At 37.0% G+C, this 17,262-nt stretch overlaps 1 protein-coding gene across 9 annotated transcripts in view; it reads left to right on the top strand.

The window, feature by feature from the left end:
- Positions 1 to 17,262, top strand: part of RALYL (RALY RNA binding protein like) — a 704,475-nt gene that overhangs the window by 598,453 nt on the left and 88,760 nt on the right. For all 9 annotated transcript variants that reach the window (XM_027064307.2, XM_015080486.3, XM_027064306.2 and 6 more), the window contains one exon: positions 8,347 to 8,394. In XM_027064307.2, the coding sequence (XP_026920108.1) occupies positions 8,347 to 8,394 (48 nt within the window). The remainder of the gene's footprint in view (positions 1 to 8,346; positions 8,395 to 17,262) is intronic.

Raw genomic sequence — 17,262 nt, 5'->3', positions numbered from 1 at the left:
AGGATGTCTGTAATGAAACCATTAAAAAGCTCCCTCCTTGTGCTAGGAAGTTTATTCATTTTCTTCAGATTATATTTTAATGAAGTTTTGCAATGGAAAATAAAAAGAAATACTTTTGTGTATTAGTCTAGTCAGAGGAAGCTGGTTTTATGAATTTAAAGGGATTAGATAAAATTGATCTCATATATTGCAAATCCTAATGAGTTGTGATTTCTTCTTCTATAAATGAAAAAGTTTAAATTAAATTTCAGGGAAGCTATTTGGTGTCATTTAATCTTCAGTAATAAAATAAAGATTGTGAGTGTGCAACTCTAAACAATTACTAATTCCAGTTTCTCATTAAGTTTTGAGGGAATCTGAGCAGGTAGAACAAAGGTACACATTGAAAAGTAGGATAAAAGTCATAGAAGTGTACCAGATTTAAAAATTTTAAAAAATGCACTATTTATTTGTGTGAAACATTCAAAACTGTTGTTTCACTTTTTTAAAAGTCAAGTACCTACCCCTTGCCAGTGACCACGCCTTTAAACAACAGAAGCCTTGACACTTCCTGGACTTAGTTCCTTCTTAGAAACTGCCTAAAACATGTAATTTGTGACCATTTTGTTTTCAGTGGACTAAGAACCAGATTGTCATACAAAGCTACTACAATGCAAGTTGCAAAATTTCTACCTTTAAAAACAAAAACAAACAAACAAAAAACAGAAAAAAAAGGGAAAAGGAAGAGAAAAGAAAATTATCTCATGAACGTAACCATTTATGAGGAAAGGAAAGACTATCTTTTTTTAACTTGAAAGACAAGTCTTTCCCGGCAATAAAATCCTAGAATACATAAAACACCTTAAAAACCTAAACATGACTTCTGGAAATGCCATTTTTTGACAACTAATTTCAAATAGAGTTTCACACAGAAAGAAAAGGAAGGGATTTTTAAGAGAGACAAAGCTGGGGAAGGGAAAAGAAAATATAAGGAGCTAGTGGCAGGAAAACTGGGGAAGCATAATTGTCACAAATCAGACTTGCCCTGTGGTTATCTCTTTTCACCTCTTTGCATCTCTTTTTCTTCCTTGGAAAGCCAGCTTCATTTTGCAGCCTATGACCTGAACCGACTACAGCCATGACATTTCTGCTAAAAGCCCAAACCATTAAGACAAAAACAGGCTTGTCATGATTACCAAGACGGGTCTGTTTGTGCATTTCATTTCATTTTGAACTTTGACAGGTAAAATTGAGTTCCTGATGGCAGACGGTGGGACTTGGAAATCAAACAGTCAGGATGCTCAGCTACCACTTGTTCTTGCAAATATGTCTTAGCAGTCAGGAATGAACAAAAAATAAGCAGATTGGACAAGATAATTTAAGCAGCAGCTAAGAAAAATAAAAATGATTTCTTTTTTCCCATGCATTTTTAAACTTCCAGAAGGCTGTTAAATTATTGAAGTATTTCCTAATGGTATGAGACACATGAGTGGAATCATCATTGTCATCCCCATTAATAGCATATCTATTAATTGGTCCATATGTCATAGTTGGCACTTGGGGAGTTTAAAAAGAGAGAGGAGACATATATAAAAATTAAGATGAATTTGTATATCTTTAAGTGTTCTCATCATCATGTTCATAAATCTTTAAAGTGCTCTCTTGAACATCTGAAGATAAATAGTTATATATGCTAAAGCATTACCATTATTAAGTTTATTAAGTTAACAAATATCTAATGCAACATGACACAATAAGAAAAATCACCAACTTCCGATACAGATAAACCTGGGTTTAAATATCAGCTCTATGAAAAATGATTAAAAATTGTCACTAGAAACTGTGCTACTCCATCTTGCAGTTGCAGTTTGCAAAGATTAAATAGATTGTTCAATGTTGCTATGAGCTAATTCATTCCCCCAAAATTCACCTGTTGAAACCCTAATCCATAGTCCCTCAAAATGTGACTATATTGGGAGGTAGTCTTTAAAGAAGTGATAAAGTTAAAAGGAGGTCATATTGGTGGACCTTAATCCAATATGACAGGTATTCTTATAAGAAGAAGAAATTAGGACTCAGACAACACAGACAGAGGGACGACCACATGCAGAGACAAGAAGGTAGCCATCTGCCAAGTAAAGAAAGTGGCCTCATGAGGAGCTTCGGTGGCTCAGATTAAGCTTCCAATTCTTGATCTCAGCTCAGGTCATGATGTCAAGATTCATGAATTGGGCCCTGCACTGGCAGTGTGGGGAGCATTCTTAGCATTCTCTCCTCCCTTTCTTTCTGCCCCTCCTACCCCCATCTCTCTCCTTTTCTCTCTGACCCTCCCCAGTTCACACTCACTCTCTCTCTCTCTCTCTCAAAATACATAAACTTTAAAAAAAAAGTGGTCTTGGGGTGCCTGGGTGTCTCAGTCAGTTAAGTGTCCAACTTCAGCTCAGGTCATGATCTCCTGGTCCGTGAGTTTGAGCCCCATGTCGGGCTCTGTGCTGATAGCTCAGAGCCTAGAGCCTGCTTCGGAGTCTGTCTCTCCTTGCTCTCCCCCACCCCCCACTCATGCTCTGTCTCTCTGTCTCTCTCTTTCAAAAATAAACAAACGTAAAAAAAATTTTTTTAAAGGGGCCTCAGAAGAAATCAAACCTGTTTACACCTTGACCTTGAATTCCTAACCCCCAGAATTGTGAGAAAATAAATTTTTGTTCTTTAAGCCTCCTAGTGTGTGGTGTTTTGTTATGGCCACCCTAGCAAACTAGCACAAATGTCATACAAAGTCAGTGGCAAGCCGGGGCCCAGACTCAGAGCTTTCATAGTTTCAAACTCTGTCTCCTGTCAACATCTGACCAAACTATTTTGCTTTTACTCCTCTTCCCTGACCTCTACAATTCTACGATCCCCAAGACCGACCTCCATTTCCTCTCTCTCTATGCTCACTCCTGAAGATCTCACCTTTTTAATGGCCTTATTGCCATCAGCATGCTCAAAACTCCTGGACTCACTTTCCCAGCAAGCCCTCTCTTTGGGGTTCACCTCAGTAAGACTCATCAATCACCCATGAACGTGTTTCTTGATTGAATCAGAAGCATCCAAATGCTATCTTGTCCAAAACTGAATTCAAGATTTTCCTCTAGAACCTCTTCCTCCCAATCTTTCCCAGGTTGAGAAAGGATAACAGAGTCTGCCCAGTTTCTGACACTGACTCAGTGAGAAATCCACTTGAGTCTGCCTCCAAAACGTGTCCTGAACCTGTTGACCCCTCTCCCTGTTTTCTGCTGCAGTGTTGCTGAGGACACTGTCTGTTCTTGTCTGAGTAATAACAGTAGCCCTGGACTGACCCTCTGGCTTCATTGAGTCCATCAGGGTTTTTCCTGACCTGTACCTTTTGTGCCTTCTGTTCCCTCTGTCCCTTTTCTCTTCTGGCTCTTCATAGGACCTTTCTCATCCTTCAAGCCTCCAGTTGTATGTCACCCCCTCAGAGAGGCCAGGCTTGATTCATCTCTTTAAATAGTTCTCCCCTTCTGTCTTTCTCTATCCCATTCATTTACTTCCGAGTATTTCCAATGTAAAATGGTTTTCTTTATCTGTCTCCACCACTATCAAAGAAAAAAAATGCAACACACAAATTAGACAGGCACAGAAAGACTGTATTCAGGGCTCTCTAGAGGACAGAGGTTGAACTCAGTTCTGCTGAAACACGATGCAGGGGAGTTTGTGAGATGCAGGGTGAGCTAGTGGCAATAGAAGGGAGATGGATCAATATCATAAAGTCATCTGTGATTGCTAATTGGCGCTTACCAAAGTTAGGCTCCTACCTTGCTTCTCTTTTTTTAAATGTTTATTTTTTATTTTTGAGAGAGAGGGAGAGAAGCAGAGAGAGAGGGAGACACAGAATCTAAAACAGGCTCTAAAATCTGAGCTGTCAGCACAGAGCCCGATGCAGGGCTTGAACTCATGAACCATGACATCATGACCTGAGCTGAAGTCGGACGCTTAACTGACTGAGCCACGCAGGTGACCCGTTTGCTTCTAAACCTAAGTGCCAAGTACAGTTCCTGACACACATGTCCTTAATCAAATTTTGATAAATGAGCACATGAATGAATATGCTTTACTAGAATACTTGACTTGTGTTATCTAGGGTATTTAATATTCTCTATGAAATATGGCCTTTTGTAGCAACGTGGATGGAACTGGAGAGTGTGATGCTAAGTGAAATAAGTCATACAGAGAAAGACAGATGCCATATGTTTTCATTCCTATGTGGATCCTGAGAAACTTAACAGAAGACCATGGGGTAGGGAAGGAAACAAACAAGGTTAGAGAGGGAGGGAGCCAAACCATAAGAGACTCTTAAAAACGGAGAACAAACTGAGGGTTGATGGGGGATGGGTGGGAGGGGAGGGTGGGTGAGGGGTACTGAGGAGGGCACCTGTTGGGATGAGCACTGGGTGTTGTATGTAAACCAATTTGACAATAAATTTCATATTTAAAAAAAAAAATATATATATATATATATATATATATATTCTCTAGACCTCAGCGTCCTGTAAAACTGGAATAATACTCTACATCTTATAGATTGTTGTTAAGATTAAATAACATTATGTATGTTAAAATACAAAGAATAAGGCTTCAATAAGTAATATGTTTTCTTCTCCAGATGCTGTGTTTCTAAACAAAATCTAGATAAGTCTCTTAAAATGATAATCTTTTTTTCTGTGCTTTGGCTGTTGGGAACCTCATTTGTGTTATATAAACACAATATATAAACACATTTGTGTTATATAAACACAAATGCTTTTATGCATACATTTGTATTCTACCAGCATATTCCTTTTTTCCCAGCTTTATTGAAATATAATTGACATATAATGTTGTGCAAGTTTAAGGTATACACAATGTGTTGATTGGATACACTTAATATATTGCAAAATGATTACCACCAAGCATTAGCCAACTTCTCCATCACATCACACAATTACTAGCTCCTTTTTTTTTTTTGAGAGAGAGAGAGAGAGATAGGGCGCAAGTGACTGAGGGGCAGAGAGAGAGAGAGAGAGAGAGAGAGAGGGAGAGAGACTGAGAAGAAGGGCTCGCCCGAAGCAGGGCTCACGGATTTTTTTTTTTACCCAAAGTGGGGCTTAAGCTCATCTGAGGCGGGGATTGAGCTCACCTGATGTGGGACTTGAACTTACGAACCATGAAATCATAACGTGAACTGAAGTCAGATACTTAACGACTGAGCCACCCAGGCACCCAATTACTAGTTAGTTCTTATGTGTCCGTCAACAGAAAAATGAATAAAGAAGGTGTAGTGTGTGTGTGTGTGTGTGTGTGTGTGTGTGTTCAACAATAAGAAAGAAGGAAATCCTGCCATTTGAAGACAACGTGGATGGGCCTTGAGGGCATTATGCAAAGTGACATAAATCAGGCATAGAAGGATAGTGTGTAATACTACTTACATGTGGAATCTGAAAAAGCCTAACTCATAGAAACAGAGTAGAATGGTGGTTACCAGAGACTGGGGGGTTGGGGGTGGGTAGAGGATATGGAAAGATATTAATCAAAGAATACAAACTTCCAGTTACAAGATGAGTAAGTACTACAGATCTACCAAGATATTCTTAAAAATAAACATAAGAAAATATGATGGTTACTCATGACAAATGTGAGTCGAAGTAGCATAACTTTAAACTTTGAGACTTCCAGACACGTGTTTGGATCCAGCGTCATCATATGCCTTGTTTCCACAGAAGCGAGTAAATTGCAGTGAAAGAGGCATATGCACTGCTGTATCAGAAAGGTTTTGAGGTGAACTTTACACGGTAGGGATTGGTGGTAGCCAATAGGTGGTCTTTAAAATCTCTTAACATCATAGTTGTGTCTACACCAGCAAAATCAGCAAAACAAACTGAAGCATAAAGCACTACTACCTTAACAATCTGTGACTGTCAGACGAAAGTGGCTATTTTTCTCTTTAGACAATAGTCTCCACGACCTCCTTGTTTTGCATAACAATGCAGCAGCATTGGCCTGACCATCGCCCTCCATCCAGACACTCACTGAGAGTACATCTGCACTTTGCGTTTCAGAACTTGAGTTCAAACTCACCATGTTCCATTAGACAGTGTTAGAGGCAGAACTAACTCTAATAGGCCTGGTATGCTATATCCAGCTTTTCCCCGCTATGCAATGAGTGTAAAAAGATATAAACACCTTTATCTCTAAAACCAGGAATAACAAGTGCTTCTTAATACGTTCTTTCAATTTTCCTGATTAAAAAAAAATAGTTACAAAATAAAGGATTGTTAAATGGATCAACTGGGGAATATAAAATTACTTGCCTGTCTCATGGTAGCTCCTCAGAAAGTTAAACATAAAATTACTTTATGATCCAACAATTCCAGTCTAGTTATATATATCCCAAAGGGATGAAAGTAGGGACTCTAACAAATGCTTGCACAAAGTGTTCATACTACCCTATTCACAACAGCCAAGAGGTGGAAACCCCTCAAATGTCTATCAACAGATGAGTAAACAAAAAGTGATGTGTGTGTGTGTACACACAGTATTATATTATTCAGTGATAAAAAGGAATGAAATTCTTGTGCCTGGGCAGCTCAGTCAAGTGTCTGACTTTGGCTCAGGTCATGATCTCGCGGTTCATGAGTTCGAGTCTTGCATCGGACTCTCTGCTCTCAGCACCGACCCCACTTCAGATCCTCTATCTCCCTCTCTCTTTGCCCCACTCCTGCTTGTGCTGTCTGTCTGTCTCTCTCAACATAAATAAATAAACTTAAAAAAAAATGATTGAAATTCTCATGTGTGGTACAATAGGGATAAACCTTGAAAATAATATGCTAACTGAAAAAAACAGGCTAAGAAGGACAGATATTGTATGATTCCACTTATATGAGGTACTTAAAAGAGGCAAATTCAGAGACAGAAAGTAGGATGAGGTTACCAGAGGTTGAGGGGACTGGGCGATGGGGAGCGACAGGATGCTCAATGGGTACAGAATTTCTTTTGGGGATAATGAAAAATTCCTGGAAATGGATTGTGTGATCTTTAAACAACATTGTGAATGTACTTAATGTCACTGAATCGTATACTTAAAATGGTCAGAATGGTAAATTTTGTTATGTATGTTTCATGCCAATAAAAATTTAATAAATAAATGTTAAAAATTATCATTCCCTTATAGTATAGATACTTCATTCATCATGAGTTTAAATTTCTTGCAGGTGGGGGAGGGTTGTACAGTGAGATGGAAAAATGCTTCAGACATGGATTCAGGAGCCTTCTCCAGTCTCAGCTCCATCACTCACTAGCAAAAAGAATTTGAGCAAGTCACTTAGGTCCCTTGCACCTTAGCTTCTTCTAGTTACAGTATCCAACCGAGTTGTTCTGAGTACTAAAATTAAAGAAAATAATGCATATAAAGGGCTTTGTAAATTCCAACACTTATATAAGTAGATTAGAGCAGTTTTATGATGTATTCCTTTAAGAAACTTAATCTTTTCACTGAAATATACTTATTGCTACTTAAGTATTCTAAAATATTAAGGTATTGTTGGCAAGATTCAGCCAAGGTGGATTTTTTTCTCTGTAGATTGAATCATAGGTTTTTAGAGTGAAAATAAAAGGGCACATGGGTGGCTTGTCAGTTTAGCGTTCTACTCTTGGTTTCAGCTCAGGCCATTATCTCATGGTCATGAGATTGAGCCCCAAGTCTAGCCTCACCTTGAACCCTGCATGGAACCCACATCGTTGTCATTGTGGAGGTCCCGTGGAGCCCCCATCAGGCTCAGGGCTGGGAATGGAGCCTGCTTACAATTCTCTCTCCCCCTCTCCCTCAGCCCTTCCCCTATGCATACTTGTCCTCTCTCAAAAAAAATAAGAAATTAAAAATTTTTTAAATAAAAATAGGATGAAAAATGCTAAATTTCTAAAAAACGACATTTCTACTTAGCATTCTTATAGTCAGTGAGTCATTAAGCCTTTCATTGTTTAGCCTCTTTTGTACATACCTTAGGAAGAAAATGATAACTATGTTGTATCTGGTCTGGAAAAAGGCCTTCATTCATATTTAATTACAAATATTAACAAATTTTGTTTTGCTACGTGCTCTCATCTTCCATCCCAAACCATGCATACCATTGTTAGTCTTTGTATTGCCAGACATACAATAATTTGACATGGCACTGTATCCAATTGGACATTGTCTTGTAAAACCCTTTGGAAACATAATTACATTGAGAACTAAGTATTTAAAAAGTAACAAATTTCTAGTAATAACCTCATAACTTTATGCCAGAATGAGTGTGGTTGAGCAAGTGTCAACTAATTTTTTGTTTCCCTCCTTAGTGGTTATGTCTTTGACTATGATTACTACAGAGAAGATTTCTACAATCGGTATGTAAATTTTTCATTCTTGTTTCCTCTTGGTTTAAATGATCTTTTAACAGTTTTGCGCATTTCATTCCTAGATATTCTTGACTGATATTTGAAATAAAGAAAATTCTTTGAAGTCCCAAAAAGTATAATATAGGCAGATTTTCCTATTTTCATTGTGCTTACTGAAGCCTAGTGCATTTTGGACTTTTAGGACTTCAGAGGTTCTTAAGCCTAAAATTCAGTTATTGAATATTTGAATAATATTCCAAAAAATTTAATTAACCAATACTGTTTTCCGGTTCTTTTGTTGACTTAGAATTCTTCAAGACTGAGAGTTTGGTAAACTCAGAAAATGACTCCAACCTTCCAAAATACATCTGCTTTCATCTGACACATTGCAATGCTGTATTGGTTAGATTCAATTAAATACCAGACAGTTCTTGCTCTGCATGGTAGTGTTGGACCATAAAGGAAACCATACCAAGTGATGTTAATAATCAGTGGAAAAAACAGAATTTTCCATGAGGTCTAAAAATGTAAAAACATTACAGACTCTCCTACTGTTGGTTATAAATAATAGGGAAACACAGTAAAATAGCTTTAAGTGCACTATAATTTAAAACAGTAAAAAATGAGAATTAACGTGTTTTACTTCTTTGTAAAAAAGACCTGTCAAAAGTAGTTTGAACCGTGCTTGCTTTCTCGTACAACTTACAGCACGGAACTAGCATACCTCTTGTGCCTTGGTGAGTTGTCATATTCTTTTCTCAGGCTGGACCAACGTCAGCAGTATATCAGTATTGTGAAGCATCTCTGAGAGTTCTTCAGTGTGTAGTTCTTTTGCGAGTGTCACTTCTTCTGGGGCATCCTCATCCCTTTTTACCACTTGACAACAATTTTCCTCATTTATGTCAATATGTTTGCTTTAATAAGGTCCCCAGGCTCGATATCTAGAGTCTCTCCAATAGAAGAGCGTCAGCAATCCTCACTCAGCTATTCCTCCTCGACTTCTCCATTACACCTAATTTTATTTCATTTCCAGTGCTATCCTTCCTCTGTTCTTGGCTGCACTTTCATCTTTGTTGACCAATTTCCTCTTTGGAGTGTCCGTTTTTGTCAAGTGCCACATGGGTTTGTCACGGGCAACAAGGAGACGATACAACTACACGGTTACTGTCTGTGTGTGAACTGAATAACAGATGCACCACAACCAGACGGACTTTGAATGAAGTGATGTAACTGATCACTGATCGTGATGCACATCTGTTATTTACAGCGATTTGTGGATTGAAAAACTAGCAGCAAAGTTCAGACTGTATGAAATTACTCACAGTTAGCATATTGTGGTAACTGAAATTTGATTTGTGCTATGTGGAGACTGGTGTTATTTAACTAAATATTGGTCATGGAAATTCAGAGATACACAGAGCAAGGGCCGACTGTACATAGGTCGTTAGACCACACACACACACACAAACGAGGTAAATATCTTTTATGCTGTTAATTGTAATTTCTAGTCAAACAAAATAACAAAAAATGCCAAGGTATAAAAATGCAAAATAGTTTTGCATTTAGAATAAGAGTTTGTAATGGACATTTTAAATAGGGAAGAAATTTCACCATTCCTTGGGAGCGCCTTGTTCTTTTTGCTCTAGCCACACGGCTCCTTTTTCAGTTCCACAAGAACACCATGGACCCTCCCACCCCAACACCTTCCTCTGTGCTGCTCCTTCTCCTCATACCTCCCTCTGCCATCTAGTTAACCTGACTTCATCCTCAGATCTCAGCATGAACACCACTCTCAGACTAAATTAGGTTCCTCTGTGGGCCTCTCTCAGTGCCCAGTATTGTTCCTTCACAGCACTTCTGGTTTTTACTGTTGCGTTTCTTTGTGGTGACAGTATTTGATTTATGTCTGCCTCTCTTCCTCCATGAAGGCAGAAAAGATGCCCAGTTTTTCTTATTATTGTATCCTCGGGCACTATCATTAAGGCTCAAGCATAGTGGATACCCAATTTGTATTAATTCATCTCCTTTGTTTAGAGAGACTTTGGTTTTCCCAAGATCATAGAGTAAATTCATGACAAAACTACAATCATAAACTATTCCTTTAGATTCAATAAATGACTGTGTGAATATGCAAAACAGAAGGAGAACAATTCAGAGTTAAATAAAAGGAGACAGCCTTACCTAAAGGGAAATAGGATCCACAATCATACCTTCATAACCACTATGTTCAACTGCTTAGTTAAGCAAGTTATTTCACTAGTGATGCCTTTATGACAAAATATGAATCTTAAATGATAATTTTCTCAAAGGATCTTTATAATTTCTATAAAATATAGTATTTTATATTAAATACTAAATAGTTTATAATAACTTGTCCTAAAAATGACCTGAAGTTCTGGCAGTATTAAAAAACCCCATTCACTATTAAGGAAAGATAACATTTCAATAGTCTGCATACCATTTGAAAATTTTAGTTTTTGACAATGCTATAGACATCTTCTAATACAGCTTTTTTTCAGGATGTAGAACAATTTCCTAATTGCTATGAATAAAGTTTTCAATTAACGTACATTGTGTTTTAATCTGTCAGTATAGAACTTTTTTAGAATTGTAATCTCTCGAATGTTTTCAATCTTGTGGCATCCTTCTACATTTAAAGAATTTCTGCTTAGGGGCACCTGGGTGGCTCAGTCGGTTAAGCATCCTACTTCAGTTCAGGTCATGATCTCGCAGTCCGTGGGTTCGAGCCCTACATCGGGCTCTGTGCTAATATCTCAAATCCTGGAGCCTGCTTCAGATTGTGTCTCCCTCTCTCTGCCCCTCCCCCACTCATGTTTTGTCTCTCTGTGTCTCTCAAAAATGAATAAATGTCAAAAAAAATTTTTTTAAGAATTTCTGCTTAAAATGACTCAATAAAAATCATTAGCTAGATGATAGATAAATAGATAGATAAATAGATAGATAGATAGATAGATAGATAGATAGAGATAGAGATGATAGATAAATCTATCCTTACCTGCCACAGAGCAAGAGCCTTAATCAGCCAAATAGTTACAGAGCTTGAAGCTTTCAGATGGCTCTCCACTACACAAAAAAGCTAACCCTGAACAATTCCCAAAATAATTTGTTTGTCTTATATAAAACCTGTTTGGCTTATAAGTACACAAAAGATCAGTATTGTTGTGTTGCTAACTGTCTAAGCAATCTGTGCTCTTATTAGTTTATTTTCCATTTCTCACACTTGGCTAAGAAAGATATAAGCATTTGCCACTAGTGGATAGAGTCAGGAGTTCCCTGTGAAAATAGATTCTCATGAAAGGAAAACAGAATGGAGAGGCTGGACAATATAAATAGCTTACAAAGTGTTAACAATTTTATCCACAGTAATCTCTCATAAATTACACTCTGCTTGAATTTGTGGTTAATTTTTTTTTCTCTTTTTACTAGTGGTGCAAACTTGGGCAAGTTATTTAATACTACAAAATATGTTGTTTCATCCACGATGTGAGCAAGAAATTAATTTCTGCATCATAAGATTGTTCTGAGGATTAAATGAAGCAACATATGTATAATGATCAGCATTATGCTTGGTATATTTTTACTGTGCAATCAATGTTAACTACTAATAATTGTTAACAGTAACCATTAACAATAATGATGAATGTATTTCTCTGACTGATATTCATGTAGCATCATCCCTGTGAGAAATAAACTGGTGGGTCAGTTGGTCCAAAACAGTCTATTGTGATGACTCCAGATTATTCTGTTTTATGGTTTTCCCTTTTCCTGCTCCCAGCGCATTCTGGTTGGAGCTAAACACACTTACTTGCAGAGAGAGGACCCTCAGCTATTTCCTTTAACCCCAAGCGGCCTTGTTTTTGGTTCTGAAAACAGAAATCACTTAGTTATATGTAACAGGGATAATTGTATGTAAAAACTTTCTAACTAGGTATTAAGGAACTGAAAAAGCAAAAAGAAAACACTGTGGTGTAATGGAGTTAGCCACTACAGGAAGCAGCTACCAACTCCAAGTTTGGGAAAACAGAGGATGAGGTTGGGAATTATCAAAATTTAATGTGGAAAAGGGGAGTTACAGAGCAGAAACTCTGCTCAGCTGGTGCTGCTTTATCTGAACCCAGAGGGGGAACTTGGGGTTTGAAACCTAGACCTTCTTAAGGGAAGGTGAAGGGACTGTCCTGCATGTGTTGCAAAGTCACTTAAACTCAAGTCATCTGAGTAGTAACTGAGTGGGCTAAGCCCAGCAAGGAGCCAGCTGGCCCCCACGGAAATGTAGTTGGCAGAGTCCCAACTCCAACTGTGGTTAAAGGTGGGTCTGAAGCTGAGAGATAATAGCTTAGTCTCTGACATACATCCACATCCTACTGTTACCCGTTTTCTGACAGGTTTGGGGATTTTAATTTGACTGGGGATTTTCAACCCTTAGATAGTTTCAGCTTAGAAAACCGCTTTATGTAAAGCACCATTGTATTGTCATTGTTCTGATACGTTGGCCCAGCAGTAACTTTTCTAAAGACTAAATGAGTGTCTGTTCATGGCTACGAGGATCATGAAGATTATCACTAAATAATAGACTTGAGTGATTATTCTAAACTTAAAAAAAAAATTTTTTTTAATGTTTATTTATTTTTGACAGAGAGAGAGACAGAGCATGAGTGAGGTAGGGGCAGAGAGAGGGAGACACAGAATCCGAAGCAGGCTCCAGGCTCCGAGCTGTCAGCACAGAGCCCAACACAGGGCTCGAACTTACGGACCGTGAGATCATGACCTGAGCTGAAGTCAGACACTCAACCGACTGAGCCACCCAGGCGCCCCTAAACTTTTTTTATATTACACAAAGCATTGCTCAATAATTTACAACATTAGATGGCATTTTCTTCTAAAAGGTCAAGTCTGACTCTAAATGAAGGACATTACATGGTATTAAAACTAAAGATAAATATTTATGCCCTTCCAAGTTAAGTGAAAAGAGATACATACATTTAAAATTATATTGAATTCCCCCCAAGGAATGTTTTCCATTTCTGAGATATTAGCAGTGTTAATCCAATCCTTTTTCAGTAGTATCAGGAACAATACTGAGCCATTTATAACCTCCAGGATGAGTAAGTTTCTGTTAATAGAGGAAAAGAAATGCCTGAAGTGCTTTACCATATAAAAAACATGTACACATATTAAATGATGTGAAATAGGCATTGTTCAACTCTGCCACAATTTTGACCTTGTGTATCTTAACAGAAGAGAAGCTATTACAGTTGTCGTTAATGAAAAAACTCCACCTCAAGTTGCAGTTGTTGAGGTTATTGATTATAGAGCACAGTATATATTCTCAAATATTGGGAAAACATATTAGCAAGAGGCAATGTATGTTTCATCATGCAAGTTTAAATTACCATCCAATAGAATATTATACCACTTAAATATTTGGAGGTAACAGCATGGTACACTTGACAAAGGGTATGATTCGGAGTAAGAAGGCATGAATTTCAGGCCTAGTTGTGCATGTGCTGACTGTTTAAACTTAGCCAAGTCACTTCATCACTTTTTTTTCAACTTTTCTTCATGGGCAAAATGACCTAACAATAGCCACATTACAGAATTATAAGCATTAAATAAGAGCATCATTTTAGTCACTTATAACCTCACAACTGCTGTTTGAATATATTAACTTTTTCATTACCCAAAGCTGTATACAAAATATAGCAGATAGCAGAGTTGTGCAAAAGATAAAGATTATATTAATATAAGGCAAAAAAAAATTGCAAAAAAGACCACTCAGGATTTCAACCACCTTGCCTTTAAAATTTTTTTTTTAATGTTTATTTATTTTCAAGAGAGAGAGACAGAGCATGAGCAGGGGAGGGACAGAGAGGAAGATACAGAATCTGAAACTGGCCCCAGGCTCTGAGCTGTCAGAGTAGAGCCCTATGGATTCGGGGCTCAAACTCACCAACTATGAGATCATGACCTGAGCTGAAGTCAGATGCTTAACTGACTGAGCCACCAGGTTCCCCATCAACCACCTTGCCTTTAAAATCATGTCCCAGACCCAGGGAGACAACTTCACTGACAATCTTAGAAAATTTCAATAACAGAAAAACAACAGAAGTTATTCATTTACTGGTCTCCAGTGGAGCGTGCCTTTGAAAATTCTCTGTGGATTCAGTTGTAACCAAAGGCTTACTTGAAGTCGGGTGGAAATTATAGACAGATTTTATGAATTTTGAGTAGTTCAAGCAGTATAGAAAATAGATATAACTATAAGCTATAAGAATCATTCACGTGGATTTCAAATATATCCCTTCTGAAAAATAAAGAGGCACCTTAATCTGATTTTGTAGACTATACAACTATCAGAACTTAAGCAGGCTGAAGAGGAGGGTTTAAGGTTGAATCAAGACACAGAGGAAGATCTCTGATGCTCTGGTTACTGATTTTCACATATGCTAAAAAGCCCCAGTGAGGTCATGGCTCTGAACTTGTTCTCAGGTTTTGACTCTAGGCAGCCTAGTTTTTGAGCCCTTAGTCCAGACCACATATTTTTGTTAGCATTAGCCACATTAACTTTTGATTCACAAGTAATTAAAATGAAACAACTCTTCTCATGAAGGAAATTTAGAAAAAAAAAAAAACAGGTAATTACCAATTCTTGAAAACTATCTATCTAAATAACTTATCTAAAATTAAAATTTAGTGTTCAGTGACAAAATATTATGCAAATATTACATTTTTTTAAATTTTAAAATCACATTAGTGAAAAATAAACATAAGTCAAAGTTTCTCAGGTAATTATTAGAAGATGGTATGTCTACTTGAGAAAATGCACCACAGCAATTAAAATAAACATTAGGAAGACTACATACCAGGCTTGAGAAATGTTTTTAATATAAACCAAGGAGAATTAGCCAGAATACATGACCATGCATAGATTAGGTTCTCAACTATGTGAAAAATAAGGATACCTGTGGAAAATATTTAGAAAATGATAGTACTTTTAGAGTATGATGTTGGGAGTTATGTTTTTTTCATGTATTTTTTCAAAAATTCTGCTTTATTACTATTAAAGCTTAATACTAACAAGGTTTTAATTAAAACAAACATTCAAAATCACATTCATTTTATATGTCACTATGCCTTTAAATTGCCTTTGTCCAAAACACAACTAATTATTTATTTATTTATTTGTTTATTTATTTATTTATTTATTTATTTACATTTCTTTATTTTTGAGAGGCAGAGAGCATGAGTGGGAAAGGGGCAGAGAGAGAGTGAGACAGAGAATCTGAAGCAGGCTCCAAGCTGTCAGCTCAGAGCTGGGTGCGGGGCTCGAACCCATGAACTGTGAGATCATGACCTGAGCCAAAGTCAGATGCTCAACCCACTGAGCCACCCAGGTACCCCACACAGATAATTTTAAATAGCTAATATCTATATCCTTCTTAGAAACAAGCTATGTTTATTTTTATAGGGTGTATAAATATTAAGATTCTTCACCAGTTTTTATCTTTTACTGGGTAATAAAATTACATATCTCAGATACTATTAAAGCAAACAAAATGCAAAACAAGAAATGACCACATGAAAAGTAGATATGTTTATTAAATAAAGCAAACTAAATCCTCAAATTTCATTAATGGGTTGTTTTTATTAAAATCTGGTTACATTTATTTTATTAACTGCTCGAGAGTAGGTCTTTTAGGGTTCTTATTTTAAGGTAGACATTGAAGAAGGAAAAATTATGTGTTTGGCTTCATTATAAATAATTATCTATTTGACCAATAAATATTAGAGGGAAAACAGTATTCTATGCATATTAGGGAAACTGAAGAACGATTAAAGAAAAAGAGAGGGTAAATAATTCTAACAATTGAAGGAACAAAACAAGTGAGAGGAAAAAGTTTTAAGCTTTTAACTGACCTTTGAAATTTAGATTCTATTTAATTCTCTTGCATTTGCGATCTTTGCTGTCAGTCTGTAATTCTAAGTGGACTATTTCCATGGTCTCGACAATATTTGCTAATCTAATACCTTGTAAAGGCAAAATTTCTTAGATTAGCTATAAACAGAATTCTGATGAGAAAGCCAGTGAGTTAGCTTTCACCTACTTCCATCTGCATTTAGAAGAACCCCTGCATCCCATCTTGAATCCTAGAAAATCTGCCCCACTTCCCATCCTTCTCTTGTTATGTTTTTGTGCCTTCGGACAATATCCAGTCTTCTTTCCTTTTATTTCTGAAAAAGCAAGTGTAGCCAATGAAAATTAAGAAACTCCTCAGCTCCATTAAATTTTGTAAATTCAAAATTATACTGACATGTGAAGTGTCCGTACCCTTCTTTAGCTTTTGTTGTTGTTGTTAAATTTGTTGTTGTTATATATCCCTTGTCAAAATTTAAGTTCTGATATTGCACATCTTCCCATCAGAATGGCAGAAAGAATTGGTAAAACTTTCCCTACTTCTTGACGAGAAAGGAGTTATTGCCCTTTGAAGCAACTCATCAAGGGTTACGCTCTTATAGGAATTGAAGGCAAAGGGCACCACGCATACTGAGTATGTTTCTAAACACATACTGAGTATGTGACATACTAAAAGTATGTCACAAATACAATGAACAAATGCAGCTCTGTTTTCTCACATGAGATTAGGCCTGGCCAACAGTGGAAGGTTTGCAATCCTTGGTCGGGGGAAGCAATAGAAATAGTGATAATCATTTGTTTCACTTTCCTGTAAAATATTCTTGAGCTACGTTGTAACTGGAGTAGTGGTGACTATGGTGGCTTTACTTGGCCTGCATTTTCATTATAGCGTTCTTCCATTGTTGCATAGTTTAGTTGTGCTTTAGAAATTTTCTTAACCCAAT

This window comes from Acinonyx jubatus, chromosome F2 (assembly GCF_027475565.1).
Source record: "Acinonyx jubatus isolate Ajub_Pintada_27869175 chromosome F2, VMU_Ajub_asm_v1.0, whole genome shotgun sequence".
NCBI lineage: Eukaryota > Metazoa > Chordata > Mammalia > Carnivora > Felidae > Acinonyx > Acinonyx jubatus.
This window is presented reverse-complemented; position numbering and strand designations above follow the sequence as displayed.